This window comes from Meles meles, chromosome 4 (assembly GCF_922984935.1).
Source record: "Meles meles chromosome 4, mMelMel3.1 paternal haplotype, whole genome shotgun sequence".
In the NCBI taxonomy this organism is placed as follows: domain Eukaryota; kingdom Metazoa; phylum Chordata; class Mammalia; order Carnivora; family Mustelidae; genus Meles; species Meles meles.
Genome location: NC_060069.1, coordinates 37,013,920 through 37,035,712, shown reverse-complemented (window position 1 = coordinate 37,035,712; position 21,793 = coordinate 37,013,920). Strand labels below are relative to the sequence as shown.

The 21,793-nt window shown below is 38.1% G+C and overlaps 1 protein-coding gene across 10 annotated transcripts in view; it reads right to left on the bottom strand.

The window, feature by feature from the left end:
* The window catches only part of SNRK (SNF related kinase), a 58,183-nt gene that overhangs the window by 14,260 nt on the left and 22,130 nt on the right, over positions 1–21,793 (bottom strand). For all 10 annotated transcript variants that reach the window (XM_046002655.1, XM_046002659.1, XM_046002654.1 and 7 more), the window contains one exon: positions 1,422–1,563. In XM_046002655.1, the coding sequence (XP_045858611.1) occupies positions 1,422–1,563 (142 nt within the window). The remainder of the gene's footprint in view (positions 1–1,421; positions 1,564–21,793) is intronic.

Sequence of the window (21,793 nt, the reverse complement as noted above, 5' to 3'; positions counted from 1 at the left end):
TTGTTCTATTTCTGACTCTAGATAACAGGTTCTACTATTCTCACATCATCAGTAGACAAAGAAGCCTGTATCTGAATCCAGAGTTTGAATAGGTAAGATAACCATCCACCACATTGGGACTACGATGTAGGTCCACTTGGAAAAAGATTTCTCAAACCATCAGATTTCCTTCTTACCAGCTGATGGGAAAAATTTAAAACTTTGTTACTTCAACAAAATCCTTAAAAGAGTAGCTATAGTCTCTGCTGAACTCACTTAAAAATATCACCCATTAAAATAAATAAAGTATATATATGTACACACACACACACACACACACACACACACACACACAAATCATCCATAACGTCCATGAAATACTTGAGCTTCTAACAGTTCTTTTATTCCATTATTGTATTTCTCACTACACATACCACAGAACTATAAAGTTCTTTAAATTCCAAACAATCAACCTGACTGTACTTTTGGTTGCTGGTTTCCCATAATCACATAAACCAACAGGGAAGAGCGGTATATGGATAAAATTAAGGGACACATTATGTAAAACCTCAAACGGTGTGTTGGTGGTCTATTTCAGGAAAAGAAATGCCTTAATTTTTCTCTGGAATTTAAAATAATTCTAGGGGCGCCTGGGTGGCTCAGTGGGTTAAGCCGCTGCCTTCGGCTCAGGTCATGATCTCGGGGTCCTGGGATCGAGTCCCACATCGGGCTCTCTGCTCAGCGGGGAGCCTGCTTCCCTCTCTCTCTCTCTGCCTGCCTCTCTATCTACTTGTGATCTCTCTCTGTCAAATAAATAAATAAAATCTTTAAAAAAAAAAAAAAAAAGTTGTATAAAATAATTCTAGGTGGTCTTATTTTTTTGCTTATGCAAAAACAGAAAGGTAGTTCCCATAGTAATATCTTCATTTCAAGTGAGTAACCACCACTCCTGGAAGCTGAAGAGGCATGTAATGGTTTTCTTGAAAACAAGCATATTTAAGAAATAGACTTACACATTTTGTACTCTAGTATTAAATTTCAAATCATATTCTGGGGTTAACTCCCCAAAATATACTTAACAAAAACAAAATATCAAGTTCAAAAATTAAAATGAACTCAGACTGAAGTCACTTCAATTTTTTTTTGACATGTTAATGGAATAAAACAAAACTTCTGAGGGTGCCTGGGTGGCTTAGTTCGTTAAGCATCCAACTCTTAATTTCAACTCAAGTCATGATCTCGGGGACATGAGATTGAGCCCGGGATAGGGCTCCTTACTCAGCACAGGGTCTGCTTGCAAATGATTCTCTATCTCTCTGTCTCTCCCCCCACCCTCCACCCCTCCCCATGCTTGCACTCCACATACATACACACATGCATACATCATTAAAAAAAATAAATTAAACTTTTGGTTTTAACATTCTTTTTCTATTTTTACTTACTCTTTACACTCTTTGGACACATGGGATGGTACTGTATATTTGCAATCCATGATCATTGTCAATGTTTCACTGTCATTGGCCTCTTGAAAAGGTGGTTGCCCACACACCAACATGAAAAGGATCACTCCCAGACTCCATATATCTACAAAGAAAAGACATACTGTTAACTATTGGATGAGTTAGAAAACCAAAAGCACTAAGAAGAGCAAAAGTAGACTAACAATATTATGTTATTTGAATAGTGAAAAGCATTTATATCTCAAAGGAAAACATCTAAGGAAGAAAACTTAAGTCCCAATAAGGCAGGGGAAGGTATCTGTCTTGTTTACTGTTTTTATATTCACCTCAGCCGCCTATGTTCAACAAAGAGATAAATTAATTCATTAATGGCAAGAACATCGAGTAGAAACTACCTATCTAGGTTCTCACGCCATTGAATAACAGACTGCTGTCTTTCTCATGACATTATTTACCAGAGAAAATCTAAACCTAGTATTTTAATACTCTGAAACATGAAAAGGATTTTGCCTAATGCCACAATTATCTCAGTTGTTCTTTACCTCAATCCTGGTGAGATAACCAGATGATGTAAATCACAGTCACTTTATAGTTAAGAAAATGAAAATTCAGAGAGAGAAATATTTCTGTGCTGTCAACAAAGAAAAAGACAGGTTATACATTATTTCAGAGGACAAAATTAGGTCTGAAGGTATAAGTAACGAGGAGGCACACTTTGGCTTGAAAACAACAGAAGCTACTTAATAAAGCACTGGGAAAGACAGTAGGCTTCCCATAACTCTAGGTATTTTGGCAAAGTCTAGGCAACCATCTGTCTAATACTCTGCATAAAACATTCCTGCAGTGATTAAAGGACTGGACTAGTTGACATCTGAGAACCCTCCCACCTGCAGCATTAGCCTAACTCCGACAAGTGCCAATAGCCCCCTACTTCTTGCCATGAGACAAAATCTCACCAATCAGTTGGAAAAATGATGGCTTTTCAAATGAAAAAAGGATGAATCCATCATTTAGGAAGGGGATCACAAATCATTCATTCATTCCAGAAACTGAAGTACAGATATGATTACATAAACATTAATATAACAAGAGATGAATTCAAGAAGCTTTCTACCACAAAAGGCTTAGAAGAGAATGTAAGCCACATGAACTCTGTCACTTCTGTTAATACTCAACGGCTGTTTTCATTTAGCTTACACTCCCAAAATAATGTAGGATCCATGTTATTTTCAGCAGAATTATAACTTGTTAATAAAATACCTTCTCCTTGGTCCAAACTAAATAAAGAGGGCAATAAAAGCAAAAACCCAAAAGTTAAACATACTTTGATTTTTTATACATACAACAAATTTTACTAAGGATGCTTTAATGAAAATTGGTTAAGCAGATAGAAAAATCTACTAAAATTAAAACATTACATATATAAGAAGAAAAGGGACCTAAAGATCATTCAGTCCAAACCCGTGGCTCTTCAGTGTCCCTAAGAGGTGGTGTGCCTGGCATTGCTTGTTGGATGCATAAATTATGTGACCTACAGCCCCAGGACAGCAAGTTGGCTCAGGACTCTACTCAACTCACTAACCCACATTTCTTTACCTTGATCTTGGAATGCAGAGGGCCATCCCCATGCAAAGTCAAACAACATGAGTAATGGTGGCTAGCTGCACCTGTTCTTTAAATATCTAGTGAGAATTTATAATCCCAATACTAGCTCTAACTTATTAAGAGTTTCAAAGGAAATCTACATAGTTGTGACTTAAACCTTCTCTGAACAACCTGAACCTATTTTTGGTTACCTGCCCCAACTCTCAAGCCGCTAATGTGAACAAGTGGCAATTATAATTATTCTCCCTTTAATACATGTGTCCCTTATTTTACAAAGCAGTTATATTCCTGAAATTCACTATCAAGTAAAACCAGCTTTTCACCAATGTTTATTAGATAAGAATGGAAATATACCATGGCTTTATTTTTGGTTGATTTACACTATTTTGTTTAGTTTTGGCTATCTCCTCCCCAAAGAAGAGAGGGGATTTTGTAAGTGGTTTTCAATAAAAACACATAAACATAAAAATCAGGGTAGTTAAAACAAGACACTCTCTCTCTTTCGTTGTTCAAATATTGACTAGTGTCTAAGGCTACCACTATAGTGGTATAACCACTTGGTTCTAACCAAGCCCAACCATTAATACATTCGTATTTGAGATCAATAAATTCTTATCTCTCTATATAAATCCTATAAAACAACAATTTTTATAAAATGAATTTGGTTACATTATTTCTTCTACCATCTCATACTTTAACTGTGGATAAACCAGTTTGGTTATTTAGTTTTTACTTTTTCTCCATGCTAAACTGGAGATGATATCTGACAGTACAATTATACAAAGCTGAGGCTTTAAAAGGTTAGCAAATAGTATAAACATCAACTAATAATTACCCCCAAATTCTTATCTGGCTAAAGGAAACTTTCTTTTCCTGTTAAATATCAGCCTAAACAGCAATAAGGAAGTCCAATTATCTGGAAATGTTCTCTTCAGGATCATCTGGCCACACAGACTGACACATCACTTGCTAGGAAGTGGTGCGTGATTCGAAGGGTAAAAGAAGAAAAACAACATAAATCTATATACTGCTTCTACTGTTTCCAGTCGGGGCTCCAATAATTTCTGAATGAAGAAGTGCTTAAAATGTGTGAAACTCAGAAACACGATTCTGTGCCTGGTAGTTTACAAAGTGAAGTTACAAGGTGTGAAGCATGTAGAAGAAGAGCAGCACTGTGACCAAGGGAGCCAAGTTTCAGAAAGGGCAAATGACCCTCTCACAGAGACGACGTGATTATTCAAGGGGTTACTTCTTCCATTTACTTATTTCCTAGATTTAATTTCTCTTCTTACTCTTGTCTTTGAATGATTTTACTTTTCCATCCTAAGGACCAAAGGAAAGAGATAAAAACAATCGCGAAACAAACACAGAGTGGTATGACTTTAACCAAGTATTTAAACATGTTCTCCATCGTTAAAGGGGAATAGAGCAGCAATGCAATTCCTCTTAATGCTGTGGTGGGCATTAAAGAGATGAAAATCAAATCCATGCTGAGTATTCGGGACAGAGCCCAGAATACAGAAAGCATTCTGAGGAGGCTGTACTGTCCCGCCCTCGTTCATCTGTGCCGGGTGGGCATTGTTCCTGAGCACAGAGGACACAGAGATGAATGGAGGAACACCCTTGCCCTTACAGGGCTCTTGGGTCCCTAGCACAAGACATCTGGTATTACAGGACTAACAACAGCATCAAGAAGGATTATCTATTACATTCCCCTCAAGTGGGGGAGGGAGCTGTTACCTGTCTTAAAAACTCATGTTTGTAAATATTTTAAAATATCTTTTTCCATTTTTTTAAAAACTTGCTTATAAAACTACATACTCCCACGGTATAGATCATAGGATCAGCTTGGGATCCACCAAGTCCGTAACTGGGGACAGTGGATGGACAGGGAGAAGGTGAGAGAAAGATAATGGAATAGGGACTCCACATTATATTTATTTCAAAAAGATGTTAATGGAATTGTCTATTCATATTAAAGGTACACAGGTTAACAAACATCAACCATCTGAAAAATCAAATTTAATGTTGATACTATCTGAAGCATATGTTTTTATTTCAGACCCAGCTATAGAGTCTTTGTTAATAAAAAGGGGAAAAGTAAGTATCACTTCATAAATGCAGTTCCTTTGGTTAAAAAACCATTTCCAGGGGCGCCTGGGTGGCTCAGTGGTTTAGGCCGCTGCCTTCAGCTCGGGTCATGATCTCAGGGTCCTGGGATTGAGTCCCGCATCGGGCTCTCTGCTTGGCAGGGAGCCTGCTTCCCTCTCACTCTCTCTCTCTGCCTCTCTGCCTACTTGTGATCTCTCTCTGTCAAATAAATAAATAAAATCTTTAAAAAAAAAAAAAACAAACACTTCCAGCTCATGGAACTGTGGGAAGGGGTAGAAAGATAATGAGGTCTTTGCTAGTACAAAGAATGGAAGTTATTGGTCCCCCTTACTGGCAGCTCTCGAGGTAGCTGGAAATAAGAGCACCAAACTGAGCACTGATGTCACTTTCACCTGCTAACAACATTCAGCAGGTCAACTTGTCATAATACAATATATGCCATTTCTAGGGTTGGAAGTGGAGTTTCTACTACACAGGTCATGTTAGGCAGGCTAACAAAAGATCAAAATGAAAACAAAGCAGAATAAAAGAACATGCTAGTGATCAATCTGAGGAAAAGCTACTGCCAAATGGTGGGGCGGGAGGGGGGTGGTGGTAGAGGATGTCATGACTGCTGAAAAGTTTTCTAAAAAAAATCATTTCTGAAGTGAATTATCTAGAGAGCAAAAGAATGAGCACTGATTAGAAAGTAATAAAAAATGGGAAGACCAGAAGAAAAGTTTCAGATGGAAACTTTTATTTTTTCTTCTGGCTTTCTTTTATCAGTGTAACTATCAATCTAACAGAAGCAACAGAATGTTTTAAAACCGCTGCAGATGAAGCAGGGACCAGCACCTTTTATGACACCACTTAAAACCAGCAGGATTTATGCAATCACTTTTCAGTTCCAACTGTGCTTACCAGCAACTGACATATGACCCAAAACTAATGTAAAAGGCAATGCTTTCTTAGAACAGCAAGTACTGTGACACAAGCATGTAGGTCTCAGGACCTTTGTTCCTTGTACAGCTATTCAGAAACCCTAAGGTCAACTGATGTGAAATGCTCCCTACACACCAAGAACTACTCGTGTGCATTCAACATCACCCAGAGCTCTGGTTACAAAAGATTCTTGTTCACAACAAGATCAATGGTTGGTTCCGAGGGACTGGAACAGAGACCATTCTACAAGTGGTCTTCTGAACTAACAGGGGAAGGAGGCGGCAGAGGAGGAATGAAGCATTTGGACAAGTTCCTGTTTTATGGTATCTATATTATCCCTAGTTTTACTAACACTTTAGTTAGAAGCAAAGTTCTACTATTTAACAAGTAATCATTTCTTAAGCAGCAAGTTAGAATGAATGCCATCACTCATACCTACTCAAAAAACTTTCCCACACCTGAATCCATCTAAATGCCCCCTAAGGACTTAAAAAATCAATGCTGTCCAAACAAAGCTTATCACCTTTTAAAAACCCTAGTTCTCTCATCTGGGTTCTAGCGTGGTCTGCGGCACCTCCACCTCTCCAATCAAAATTCAGAAGGCGCCCAGACTGCACCTCTCATTCAGGTCAGGAAGATCCTGCCAATTCCATTACATGCCCAGAATCCTCCAACGCTCCTACCGGTGACCCTCAGCTCCCCGTGAAAGCTCCCCAAACTGCCCTCCCAACCTGGCGAGCAGGGCATCACCACAGTGAGCTGGCATTACAGATGTTTTCCTCTCTTACTAAGAGCTCCCCGAGAGCAGAATACATCCTCTGCACCCTCAGCAGTTTGCTGGATGTCAGAATGAACCTACAGCTAAAAAGAACGCAGTACTTTTGTAAACACTGTTGGGTTAGGGCCCCAAAAAAGGCAGCTGCAGCAGGGGGCAGTCCTTAATTATTAATGACCTTCAAATAAAAACTAAGAGAAAAACAAAACTAAGTACCTGCAATGGGGGAAGAAGGGCACCAGTGAAGATAAGCTACAGTTTGTTTTAGTTAGGGGTTTAACACCTTATGCAAACTTGTTTTTTCAAGTCAAAAGAAAACAGGGAAAAGTTATAGAAGTCCAAAGATTATCAATCACACACTGAGGGACTGCACACGTTCATAAATCCAAACCAGACAAGCAGAAGACACCCTTTCAACACAGCATTCTTCCATAAATCACTTTACAAATCTGATTTTTATAAACTTTAGAGAAGAAGAGCAAAAAAGACAGGCCAGGCTAAAAATCAGTGTGGCCTGATGAAAAGAGCATGCCTGCGCTGACGCATAAGAAAGCCCTGGGCTCAAATCCTACCTCAGCCATTTAATTAGTTACGTATTCCTGGCTAAGTTCTAGCTGTCTTCTGTGCCTGAGTCTTCTCTTCCACAAAAGGTGGACACCACCACTCGTCTGACAATTTCTGAGAGGGTATCTGGGGCAAAGAGCTACATGTACCAGTACAGAGCCTGGAAGATTTGAGAAAATCCTTACCTCTAAGAACAGGAGGGAGACTGGCAGGGAAAAGCAAAAGGAATTTAATACTTCTTATTCAACCTACTTCTGTCCTATCTGAATTATCTTATAGGAACATTCATTTATTGCTTGTAAAAAAAGTAATTAAAAATTAGCTGTGCTTAACAGAACATTATGATATGCACTTTAGTGGGATAAGCAGAAAAGTCTTTAGAGGAATGTAAAGAAAATAAAAACAAAAGGCCTACTCTCACTGAGACAGTGATTCTCAACCCGTGGCCTAGGTACACTTGGTTCTCTGTGAAGTTCCCTTAATGAATTCAGAGACCAATTTCTCTACAACATAAACACTTACAGTAGGAATAATTTTAGTTTGAATTTTTAGCACAAGTAACTTCAAGGACTTAAAAAAAAAACAAAAAAAACACAACAACTCTCAAATATCAAAATGCTGGGTCTTGTCAAGCCAAGGAAGGCGCCAGATCTGCGCTGTTGGCCATTTCACCCTCTAGTTCCATTTCTGTGCTTCAGGACTCACCTGAGGTTTCACCAGGGGAAGGGGACACCAAAGCCAGAGCCCGCAGAGTGCAACCCATCTCGGGGACATTCCCAAAGTCTATCTCCAAATCTCCACCTAGCCAAAACAGTACCTCTCAAGGCATTTCTAAACATCTAGGTGAGGCAAGAATCCATTACAAATTCAGAGTTTTCCAAAATTACATCTTTTAAATTACACCCAAATTTACATCTAATACCTTGTGAAAATAAATACTTCCTTTTACACAAAGCTTACAGGGGGAAAAGCTCTGGCTTTTGTCCAGTTTTATAACACCAGCCAAAAAGTCCAAAATGTTCATATTTTAGAAATACTTTTAAAATGTGGAGACAGGGCCATCAGCCTGGCAACATGTACACGAGCACCTTCTATACATTAGGATTAGGACTATTACTTGATATAAAACTATAGCTAGAAAGTTCTCTCAAATATAACCACACATTTCCCAGTTTTTAAGTTAACATTTACTCCTTCAGATTATCAAAGTAACACATGTTCAGTGACAGTAATATTCTATTAGCAGCCCCTCCCACTCCTCAACACTACAGACATTCTCTAATATTAATTAGCCTATCAGACAGGTGAAGATATGATTGGTTTGCTCGTATTTGTACTGCCCTGATTATTTTCCCCTCATGTCTTCAAGGTTTCATCTACGTGCACTGGAAGTCACCATCTGGGCGTTCTAACAAACGCAGTTGCACAGCCACCACCACAATCAAGATAGAGAGCAGCTCTATCACCCCAACAGTTCCCTGGACTTCATATTCCACGGTTCCTCCTGGCCAGCTCCGGGCAACCGCAAGTCTATCTCTGTCCCTCTAAGTCTTGCCTGTAAATGGGATCATACAGTATGTAGTCTGGCTTTTTTAACTAATGCATTTCAGATTCATCCGCGTTGCTGCACGTATCGATAGGTCATCACTTTTTATTGTTTGAGTGGTATTCCACTGCACAGATGTTCCAAAGATTATTTCTGTTTGGGGCAATTATGAATAAAATCACTAACACCATCTGTGTACCGACACTTGTGCAAGCTTAAATGTTCATTTCTCTTGGGTAAATACCTAGGAACAGGCTTGCGGAGCCATATATTAAGTCTTTATAAGGAACTGCCTAATGACTTTCCAAAGGTGGTTCTAGGATTTTAGAGTCTCATCAGCAAAGTATGAGGATTCCAGTTGTTCCATTTACATTCCTGGCAACTCCTGGTACTGGCTGTTAAAAAATTTTAACCATTCCAATAGATGTAGCTTTAACTTGCATTTTCCCTAATGACTTATGATGTAGAGCATCTACATGTGCTTATTTGCCATATTATGTCTTCCTTGGTGAACTGTTTGTTCACATCTTTTGCTCATTTTAACATTGGGTTGCCTTTTAATTCATTGAGTTTTGACAGTTCTTTTTTATGTACAATCTCTAGCAATACAGAAAAAGGCTTTATTTTAAAAAGTCATATTGGGTGCCTCGGTGGCTTAGTCGTTAAGCATCTGCCTTCGGCTCGGGTCATGATCCCAGGGTTCTAGGATTGAGCCCTGCATTGGGCTCTGCTCAGTGGGAAGCCTGCTTCTCCCTCTCCCACTCCCTCTGCCTATGTTCCCTCTCTATCTCTGTCAAATAAATCTTTAAAAAAATAAAATAAAAGTCATATTGACTATACTTACATTATTTCCTGAAAATAGCTAAGTAAGCTTTTAAAAAGAATTACTGAAGTATAGTTGACATACAACGTTGTATTAGTTTCAAGTGTGCAACATAGTGATTTGACAACTCTACACATTACTCAGTGCTCAACCATGGTAAGTACAGTCACCATACAATGCTATTATAATATTACTTGTACTTTCCATTTCCATGACTTACTTAAATTTCTACCTCTCAATCCCCTTTATCTATTTCACCCCTCCCCCTCCCCACCATTTGTTCTCTGTACTTAAGAGTCTGATTTCTTTTGTACCTTTTGTTTTTTAGATTCCACATGTAAGTGAAACCACATGGCATTTGACTTTCTGTTTGACTTATTTCTCTAAGCATAATATCCTCCTGGTCCATCCATGTTGTTGCCAATGGCAGATTTCATCCTTTCTGTGGCTGAGTAATACTCCTGTGTGTGTGTGTGTGTATGCACATGCACACGCACGACATTTCCTTTACCCACTCATCCATCAATGGAAACTTATGGTGCTTCCATATCTTGCTACTGTAAATAATGCTGCAATAAACATAAAGGTGCATAAATCTTTTCAAATTATTATTTTTGTTTTCTTTGTATAAATATCCAGTAGTAGAATTAATGGTATTTCTATTATTAACGTTTTGAGGAACCACCATACTATTTTCCACAGTTGTTGCACCAAATGATTTTCCCACCAACAGTGCATAGGAGTTCCCTTTTCTCTGCATCCTTGCCAACACTTGTTCCTTCTTGTCTTTTCTGACTGATATGAGGTGATTTGCTACTGTGGTTTTGATGTGCATTTCCCTGATGACAGACGATTTGCTACTGTGGTTTTGTTGTGCATTTCCCTGATGATTAGTGATGCTGAATATCTTTCATGTGTCTATTGGCATCTGTATGTATCCTTGGGAAAAATTCGGCCCCATTTTTTAATTGGACTATTTGTGTTTTTGCTATTGAGTTGTATATGTTCTTAATATATTTTAGATTTTAACCCATTGTGGATTTATCATTTGCAAATATCTTCTAAGCTTTCAGAATCTTTATATATTCTCTATGAGATACGTGATTTCCAAGTATTTTCTCCCTGTTGGTGGTCGCTTAACAATATCTTTCAGAAGCAGAAGTTGATTTTTATTCCAATTTATCAAATTTTTCTTTTACAGATCATGCTTTTGATGTTTTATCTAAAATAGGTTTGCCTAAGTCAAAGATGCAAAGATCTTCTATGTTTTCTTCTATAACTTTTACAATTTTATGATTCACATTAAAGTCTCTGATGCACATTGAGTTTTTTTAAGAGGCATAAGGAATGGATCAAGGTTCACTTTTTTGCATATAGATATCTAATTGCTCCAGCAACATTACTGAAAAACTACTTTCTCTATTGAACTGCTTTAGCATTTCTGCTGAAAATCACTTGACCATTTATGCGTGAATTTATTCATGGACTCTATTCCACTGATCTATATGTATGTCTTTTTGTTAATATCATACAGTCTTCATTACTGTAGTTTTATACTAAGTCTTGAATACTCCAATTACTTAAAAATTAAACCTTTCCATCTTTATTGGTTATTTATATAACTTTCCAATGAACTCTTTTCATTTGTCTTCAGGAGAGTTCCTCATTAATTTGTAAGAGCTCTTTCTACAGTAAGAACGTTAATCATCTAGAATACAAATCATCTCCTCAGTTTCCATAATGATTTCTAAAAAAAACTGGATGTGCACCATACCCCAAAACTATAATCAAATCTATTACTTTTCCTTATGATACCTGTTTGGAAAGGCCAAGATCATATGAATATTACTTTTGGGGCGGGTGGCTTAATTCTTTATATACAAATCCTTAATTTACCTAGAATTTATTTTGACAAAGAATACAGACAGGGATCTACATTCCTTCTTCCTTATTTCCACTATAATTTATTAAATAATTTCTCCTCTGATGCCTTCTGATAATTGAGGAAGTTAGAACTATTTAGAGCCGGTTTTTCTACATCACTTAAAATTACCAGCTAAAGAACCTGCTAAGATACAGTGGTGTCCTTGGGGACACTGGTTCTTATACTAAATGGCTACAAAGCAGACACTGACATGAATATTCAAAAAATGTGTGGTACCATTTGCCAGGCACTGTGCTATAATCATAACGAGACCTTAGAGGTTGGCAATGAAGGGAGAATGTCCAGGAGAGATGACACTACTGCCCTTTATGTCCTTGCCACATAATTTTTCTCTGTTCCTTCACTGGCAGAGAAAGTAACAACTACCTGGCTTAGAAAAGATGGCTCCATCTTCTCTTTCATTTAGGATACCCCTGTTAGTGCTGCTTCAATAACAAGTATATACCCCACCCTATATCCAAGAGCCCATAAGCAATGCTAAAGGCCTGACTCCATGTAGCGAACAAAGGGGTCTATCATGTTTGGTTTTTTTCTCCTCCCAGTTTCATTGAGCACTGATATACGTATGTGTAACTTTCAGGTACACAGAATGATGGTTTGGTTTATGTGTGCTGTGAAATGATTACAATAGATTTAGTTAACAGCCACTATCTCACAGATACAATAAAAAGAAAAATTAGTATCTCCTTGTGATAAGAATTTTTAGGACCTATTCTCTTAAGTCTCCTACATATCATACAACAATGTTAATTAACTATTGTCATCATGCTGTTCATTACATCCCCAGTACTTATTTATCTTATAATTGGGATTTTGACCTTTCTGAACACCTTTCTCCAATCCATCTTTCCCTTGCCTCTGGTAACCACAAATCTGATCTCTTTTTCTAAGTATGATGTTCATTTTGGTTTGGTTTTAGATTCTACATATGAGTGAGATCATACAGTATCTGTGTTTTATTTCACTTCGCGTATCTTCATGGTTCATTATTGTCACAAATGGTAGGATTTCCTAATTTTTATGGCTGAATAATATCTACCGTGTGTGTGTGTGTGTATGCATATATGTATATATATATCTCTATCTATCTCAAAACTTCTTCATCCATTTATCCACTGAGGGACCCTTACAGCTGTCTCGGCTATTTTAAATAATGCTGTTCTGAACATGGGGGTGCAGCTATCTTTTTAAGTTAGTATTTTGTCTCCTTTGGATATATTTCTAGAGGTGGAACTGCCGAATCATACAGTAGTTCTGCTTTAGTTTTCTGAGGAATATCCGTGTTATTTTCCATACTAGCTATACCAATTTACATTCCAACCAACAGTGCACACGGATTCCACTTTTCTCCGCATCTGCGGAACAAATGTCTTTTTGATGATGGCCTTTCTTTTTTTTTTTTTTAAAGATTTTATTTATTTATTTGACAGAGAGAGAGATCACAAGTAGGCAGAGAGGCAGGCAGAGAGAGAGGAGGAAGCAGGCTCCCCGCGGAGCAGAGAGCCCGATGCGGGGCTCGATCCCAGGACCCTGGGATCATGACCTGAGCCGAAGGCAGTGGCTTAATCCACTGAGCCACCCAGGCGCCCCGATGATGGCCTTTCTAATAGGCATTAAGGGAATATATCATTGTGATGTTAATCTGCATTTCTCAAAAGACTAGTGATGCTGAGCATCTTTGCCGAGCATCTTTTCGTGTATATTTTCTTTGGAAAAATGTCTATTTAGGTTCTTTACCCATTTTTAACTAGATTATTTGATTTTGCCACTGTTGAGTTGTAGGCGTTCTTTATATGTTTTGCATACTAATCGCTTACCAGATACATGATTTGCAAATACTTCTTCCCATTCCACAGGTTGTCTTTTCACTTTTTTAGTGATTTCTTTTCCTATGCGGAAGCTTTTTTGTCTGATGTAATCTGACTTGTTTTTTATTTTATTGCTTATACTTTAGGTGTCATAGTCAAAGAAATCATTACCAAGACCCATGCCAAGGAGGTTTTTCTGTTTTCTTCTAGGAGTTTCATAGCTTCAAGTCTTATACTTAAGTCTTTCGTTCATTTCAAGTTAATTTCTGTGAGTGATGTAAGACAGGTAAAGTTCTATTCTTCTACGTGTGAATATCCAATTTTTTTCAATTTATTGAGAGTTTATTGAATGAGTATTCCAGGTTCCCTTGTCAAATATTAGTTGACTGGTATATACTTGAGTTTATTTCTGGGCCCTTGATTCTGTTCCACTAGTCCATTCATCTGTTTTTATGCCCATACCATACTGTCTTCAGACTACAGCTTAACAGCATAGTTTGAAATCAGAAAGTATGCCTTCTTGCTTTGTTCTTCTTTCTTGGGATGTCTTTGGCTATATCTTGAGTCTACTATGATTCCACATAAATTTTAGGAATGTTTTTTTCTATTTCTGTAAAAAAAAAATGCCACTGGAATCTTAATAGGAGTGGCATTAAATCTATAGATGGCTTTTGGTAATACTGACACTTTAACAATATTAATTCTTCCAATCCAACACAAGCTACTTTCCATTTATTTGTATCTTTGATTTCTTTCATCAATGTCTTATACTTTTCAAAGTAGAGATCTTTCACCTCCTCATTTAAATTTATTGCTAAGTATTTTATTGTTTTTGATGCTATTGTAAAAGGGATCAATTTATTCACTTTCAGAAAATCGGTTAGTGTATAGAAATGCCACTGATCGGTTAATTTTGTATCTTGCAATTTTACTAAATTTGATTAGTCCTGACAGTAGCTAGAGACAATTCTACTTCTTCCTTCTCAATTTTGATGTCTTTAATTTCTTCTCATTTGTCTTGAGAAACTTTCACTTCCTTTTTATTTTCCTCTTTGATCCATTGGTTGTTTAGGAATATCGTGTTTTTAAGTTCCCAATTATGATTTCATGATTCTTTCTCATCTTTGCTATCAGTGTGCCAGCCTCTAAAAAGTCCCTAACGTTACCATCTATGGGCTGAAGGTTGAAAATACAAATCGTCTGAAACTGCTAGAATTTTATATGTAAAATTAACTAGGTAAGGATCCGAGTAAGGCCCTGAATGAAAACTATGAACAAAATACATGAACTTTTTTACATGGGCTTGTTCAGACAGTCCATTTCAGCATCCCAGGAGGTTTTCTTTGCTTGCTTTCATGGTGCTCTGCTATAGGACAACTCAAGAACTCATATAAAGAGAAGTGACCAATAAATAGTTCTCTAACTGGAAAGGGGATTCTGAAGTTCATTTCTTACATGAAGTAACACAAGAATGAAGCCTTAGAAAGCAACCTTACACATGAAAAGCAATCTCCTTTTCATGGCAGCAGGTAGAAGAGCCAAAAGTCAGAAACAGAACACAACTACTCTAACTATTCTTGTCTCTGCTGACTAACAAATTCATTTTGATACTGAAGCCGGAGAGTAAATCCAAAAATTTTTATCAAGCTTTTTACTGACACCTTGATAATAATGGCTGTCCTTGTTTGGGACAGACAGGAACATATCTTACTCACAAACTGATGACTGAGAACAAAATTAGAATTAAACTAAAACCACCGGGAATCCTCTGCTTCTAGGTAGAATATAATGTGGTAAGCAAACTGAAGATCCTGCTACCACAACTAGAAACACAATAGTAACTTGGAGAAACCATGTTTTCAAGGCCTTGGAAGGAAAAGAAAGAAATGAACTGAAATTCCAGAATTGGGAAGGGCCCCTTCTAAGATCTGAGGCAGAAATCCAAACAAGAATCATGTGGCTTCGGGAATATCAATGGATCACAAATGTTCCTCAGAATAGTTTAATCTCATCAATTTATACTATCCCTATAAGAAAATCTTATGTATGCCAACGTTTTAGAACCTGAAAAAAATAGGTAAATTTAGGAAAATATCACTAATCTGAATCAAGAATATAAGCTTGCAGTGGACTGACATTTAAAGTCTCCTATATCCGTGAGTGCTGTGAAGTGTGTAAACCTGGCGATTCACAGACCTGTACCCCTGGGGATAAAAATACATTATATGTTTATAAAAAAAAAAAATTGGAAGGGGAGGCGAACCATAAGAGACTATGGACTCTGAAAAACAACCTGAGGGTTTTGAAGGGTCAGGGGTGGGAGTTTGGGGGAACAGGTGGTGGGTAATAGGGAGGGCACGTTTTGCATGGAGCACTGGGTGTTGTGCAAAAACAATGAATACTGTTACGCTGAAAAAAAATAAAGTCTCCTATATCAATTAATTGGTATTTGTATATATTAGTCTCCTAAGAATTTGTTAAGCCAGTTTCAGTCCTCTAGGAACTAATTACCACTGAGCACAAAACTGAAAATCACACCTTGGAACACAGAGATCACACCATCTGAGGGGCTTCTCTGCCATCTACTGGAGCTCCTAATCTATGTTAAGCCTCTTTAAACTGTAACCAGGACCTTCTAATATCAGTGAATAGTTGATACATACAAACTGTTAACAACATAAAATGGGTTTACAAACCGCCCCCCAAAAAAACCACGTATCAAACACACGAAATACCTACAAATTGACTCTTTGACTTTAAAAAACAAAAAAGCACACCATATCCCCCATGACTTGATCTTCCTTTTGGAAGAAGTCCTGTCTATAAGCTTACCTCCAACTTTCTAATACAATCTTCCCAACTCATACCTAGGGAATTTAAAACACAGTAAGGAAAATGAGAGATCTAAATGTATAAAACAGGAAGTCAGAGTCAAGTAGACAAAACACAAAAATAAGGACACTATTCCTCACCTATAATTTATGCTCCAAAGCTTATCTCAAAACTGCCTATGCTCATCCTTCCTGTCAAAGTTGTGGGCCCTTTTTTTTTTTAACTCAACCCAATAAGCCTGCAAGATCAGATCCAAAAAAGGCTTCATAGTGATCCATAACATGCCTGAAACTGCAACTCTGCCTCTCCATGAAGAGAGAAACCATGGCTTCTATCAGACTCATTAACATATATACATTAATAAATGTACATATATATGTATAATGCATATATATGCATTAATATATGTACAGAAAGCAGGGAAAAAGAGTTCCAACCTGAGCAAGGACATCAGAAAGGACCACGGGAAGTGGCCAAAATTATACTTTGTAAACAAGTTTAAAGGAATGTAAATTTTCATTTCTTTAGTTTGTCTCTGTAATATTTACTCATTTAAACAAACATTAAGAACTTGTGGTATTTACCAGGTGATAGGGATGGGACACAAATAAGATATAAACACACAGATCTCTCTCTCAGAGACCTTACTATTGAGCAAGGGGGACAAGTGAGCCATCTGAACTGAGCAAGGTCTGGCCGTCACCCCAATTCCAAAGGCAAAAGGCCATCAGGGCATGTGGCCCCTGCACCTCATCATCCTGTTTTTAAATGCCATCTACAACCCCTCTGCTATTTTTATCTAGTACACCTACTCTGTGCCTGGCTGCTTTCTAGGCAGAATTTAAGAGGTATCTACAAAGAGGATCTCATTTCACGAAGTCATGTTCTCCTACTCACCAGACAATGCTTCAAACACTGAGGTCCTATGATATTTGCCTTAGGTTCCAAGGTTTAAAATAACTGAATTATAATATTAAATTAGGTACTGTTCTACACTATTCTGGATACAATTTTAAAGATATCACCATAAGGCTAGGTCAGTAAAAACTAGGTAAGATAAAACAATGTTTTCCAAAGACAAAGTGGGTTAGGTAGCAAAAGGGTTATGGAGAATGGGTTATGGAAGAAGACATTTAAAAACAGCAAGGACGGGGCGCCTGGGTGGCTCAGTGGATTGAGCCGCTGCCTTCGGCTCAGGTCATGATCTCAGGGTCCTGGGATCAAGCCCCACATCGGGCTCTCTGCTCCGCGGGGAGCCTGCTTCCTCCTCTCTCTCTGCCTACTTGTGATCTCTCTCTCTCTGTCAAATAAATAAATAAAATCTTTAAAAAAAAAAAAAAAAAGGGCGCCTGGGTGGCTCAGTGGGTTAAGCCACTGCCTTCGGCTCAGGTCATGATCTCAGGGTCCTGGGATCGAGTCCCGCATCGGGCTCTCTGCTCAGAAGGGAGCCTGCTTCCCTCTCTCTCTCTCTGCCTGCCTCTCTGTCTACTTGTGATCTCTCTCTGTCAAATAAATAAATAAAATCTTTAAAAAAAAACCACACATCTTAAAAAAAAAAAAAAAACAGCAAAGACATGTATTTGGAATCACAGTTGTAAGAAAGCTCTGGTTCCACAGTACATCTCTGCTCATTAGCTTGGCTTAGTTCTATGGTGCCCTGTTCTATGTCTGCTCTCCATCTTTCTCCACCAAAGTCTGTGTCAACATGTGAGGATCCAACTGAGAGAAGCCACAGCCCTTGAAAGAAGAAAACCACACTACTATGTATGTTAATGTGACTGTGAAAGCACTTCCCAAGCAGCTGCTCTGGGAGTCATGACCACTTCAGGACCACATAGGCAATTTCCTGATGTGGAGGGACAGTTTCCCCAGAAACAGAGACGTGTCACTAACAAGTCCTACCAGGCCATCTCAGAGCAAGCACAAGAGCACAACTAAGCACAGCACCTACATGTCAATAGTTTTCACCAGTTCTTAAAAACACTACAGTGACTTTATGCAATTTTTGCGTTTGGAGTCTGTCCATCAATGTATATTGTGACTAACAAGTTTCCAAGTCTATTGTGTTAAGTTTGTGCTAACTACTTATTTTTTGTTTTGCAAACTAGTCTTTCTTCAACAGGTTTATGCTTCTCCCTACAAAAAAAAACAAAAAAACCCCAAGCAGATTTGATGTTTTCACCTCCCTAAAGGTTTCCTAGGCTATAACCTAAAGTAAATAGAAGCATATTTAATTCTGTATTTCTGTATTAAGATAGTTAGCTATTTTAAGTGGTTTAAAAAAAGCTCTTCTAAAGTTCCAAGAAACTAACCAGTTATCAAATAAATACTTCCCTTTTTTTTTTGTTTTGTTTTGTTTTAATTTTTTTTTTTAAAGATTTTATTTATTTATTTGACAGACAGAGATCACAAGTAGGCAGAGAGGCAGGCAGAGATCTAACATAAAACACATACACACACACAAAGAAAAATCCCTACTTTAGAAGTTAACCTATTTCCTACATTCTGAAAGTTAAATACAACTAAAAACATGTGTGAGAAAAGCTCAAGAGCAAAGGTCCTGGGCCAGCCTCTTCCTCCCAGTTTTCCCACAGCAGCCAACATTTCAGAAATTCCCCCGAGGACAAATTTCCAAAGGAGAAGAAAACACCTCGAAAGGAAAATGAGGCCATGATCTTTAAACACCCTTTGGCACCCCAGTCCTAGTACCACAGAAACAAGGCATTCTGTGATCCCTCCAAAAGGCTGACTGAGACAGTTACGTCTGACTTGAAGATTGATTTTGTGTCTGGCATTATGCTAAGTACGAATATGTTTTTCATTCATCTAACTCTTTCAACAATCCTAAAGGTGAGAAGTAGTACATTTAACAAATCGAAGTAACAGAGATCACAGAAATGAGTCAAGTGGGGAGGCCGAATAGGCAGTGCTAGGGCCCTCCACCTTTGGAGTAGAGGGTGGGGCCGGGCTAAGAGGGCGGCAGTAGGCAAGAACCTAAGTAGAGGAAAGGGAGACAGAAGGGCCACAAGGCCGGACTGGATGTGGAATGTGACTAACGGCAAGAAGGCAGCATCCGTGGAGCTGAGCAAGCAACTGAAAAAAGAGTGGGAGGAAAAATTGAGGGAGAAAATGAGGAAGCCAATCTTGAGGCCATGCTGGCCACTGTTGAGGACTCTGATTTTGACTGTGAAGGAAATGTTAGGTCTTTAAAGTGTTCTGAGCAGAGGAGAAAGACGCATATAAATTTTAAAAGGAACTGATAAGAATTTTTTCCCTTATGAGCGGTAACTACCTAAAACTGCCACCTCCACAGGAATTCCCCTCTCTTACAGCTGTTCCATACAACAATTCATGGCTTACTGTTGACCAGAGCCCCAGAGCCTCCTCTCACCTGTAACCATCAATGTCTGAAAACAAGCAGCACATACAAATGACAGGAAACTTGTCTTTAAACTCCCTTCCTTCTCTTGTCTTCTTTCAAAGATGCACACCGTCATGTCAGTCAGCCCAATTCCCACTTCCTCACATGAAGTACCAAAAGACTCCGAGCTTGGGCACTAGTCTGCAAAGTAAATAAATAGTAACTTCCAGTTTTTATTCTGGTGAGACCTATGATTATCAGTCCTGCACACCTTCGTCTCTCCACACAGGCTGTGAGAGGAAAGGGTTAAGAGGAGCACCAAGGCCCATGTAAAATCAAACCAAACCCAAGTCGAGTCGGTAGCAGCAAGAGCCTTAGAAAAGTGAGAAGGTGCTATAAATCTTCTGAAGAAAATGGTTTTACATAAGGCAGTGAGGCAACCTTCTGACCTGCACAATGCCAAGGGACACCCTGACAAGCAGCTGCAGGCACAGCAGTGGAAAGCAAACAAGAAGGGCAGTCTCTGGGCTCCTAACAGGAAAGGTAAGGGGTGTCTAGCCTGAAGTTCCTGGCACTGGAACAACACTGGAAAAAATTTCCAAAGGACCTAAAATTTGGTTTTGACTTTCTTATCCCTAAATAAACAAAGGGTGAGATTAAAATAGGAGAGGGGGAACAGAGAGAAATTTAAGCTCAATTATCAACATCAAAAAAGAATATATGTTCTTGTTCAATTTTTGAAATTAAAGAGGTTTAAACTTTTTTTTTCTAAACCCTTATTCTTTAAAGACTATTAGAATTAAAATGTTAAGAATCTATTTTTCCACTAATAACCAAAAACATTTGACTCTAGGATTACACTTCATAGGTAAGTAAGGCTAGAAGTCCATCAGAATCTCACAAAAGCTTTTGGATGAGGGCCTAACCTAAGACTATCTGAATCACGATCTCTAGGGTGGGGCCCTCACAAGGTTTGCTTGGTTTTAAATCTACTCTAGGTGAAACTTAAAGATGGGAAGGAGAGAACCACCGATTTAGATCTTACCATGTCACCAGTAGAATAAATTATACTTTTCATGTAGTATCAACATATATTTCACTTGATCTGAATCTTAAAACACAGTGAGAACAATAAGCACCAGAGGTAAAAATGCAGTAGGGAAAACATGAAAAGCACGTTAGTCATTTTTATCTCATTTTCTCTCACTAAAAAAATCAATGGTTGAGTTAGCTTAAAAAACCCATTTGTATGGTACCTATAGATTACACTACCCATAACATTTCATGCTCAAGAATCTTCATGACAAATATTAAATCCAATAATGGCTTATTTATAAAACTGAAAAGATTTTACTCAGCACAGAACTTTTGTGTTTCCTAAATACATAATTATACAAATTCACACTACAAAGCCAGCATATCGTGGATACAGAGCTCATACCATAAAGTGCTTTTATTTACACAGAGTTCAGGGCAGATCAATTTTTAATTGTGATGTCTGAAGTAACTGTCACTTCCCATAGGCCTGTGAAACTTCATAAAATTTAGCATTTTTTTCTTTTGGTTTTATATGACAAGTGACGATGTCACACTCTGTAAAGGTATCTTTCAGAGTCTGTGTCCGTGCACCTGGCAGCTAGATTGTGAGGTGTGGGCCACATTTCTATGGATACGGTTTTCAGTTCTGTACAACCGAACACCACAGGCATTTGCCTGGACCCAGGCTGCAGGTCATCTCAGACATGTACCATGCAGGCAGGTTTTATGTAGATCTTTTTAAATAAAAGAAACAAGATACTACTTCCCTATGCACAAAAAAAAGCACAAATCATCCCTCAAAAAATGTATAATCCCAAACTCCACACTTGGGCCTAAAACTCTGTGACATAAGCCAACATCTTCTAATCTAGAATCCATCAGGGCCCACAGTCCAAATGGGCTATGTAAGAGTAATACAAATTGTGTAAGAGTAATACAAAATTTAACCAGAATCTGACTTGGAGAAGAGAAGGTTCAAGTCGGAAAACATAAGACATCTCTCTCTAATAAATGGGAGGGAAAT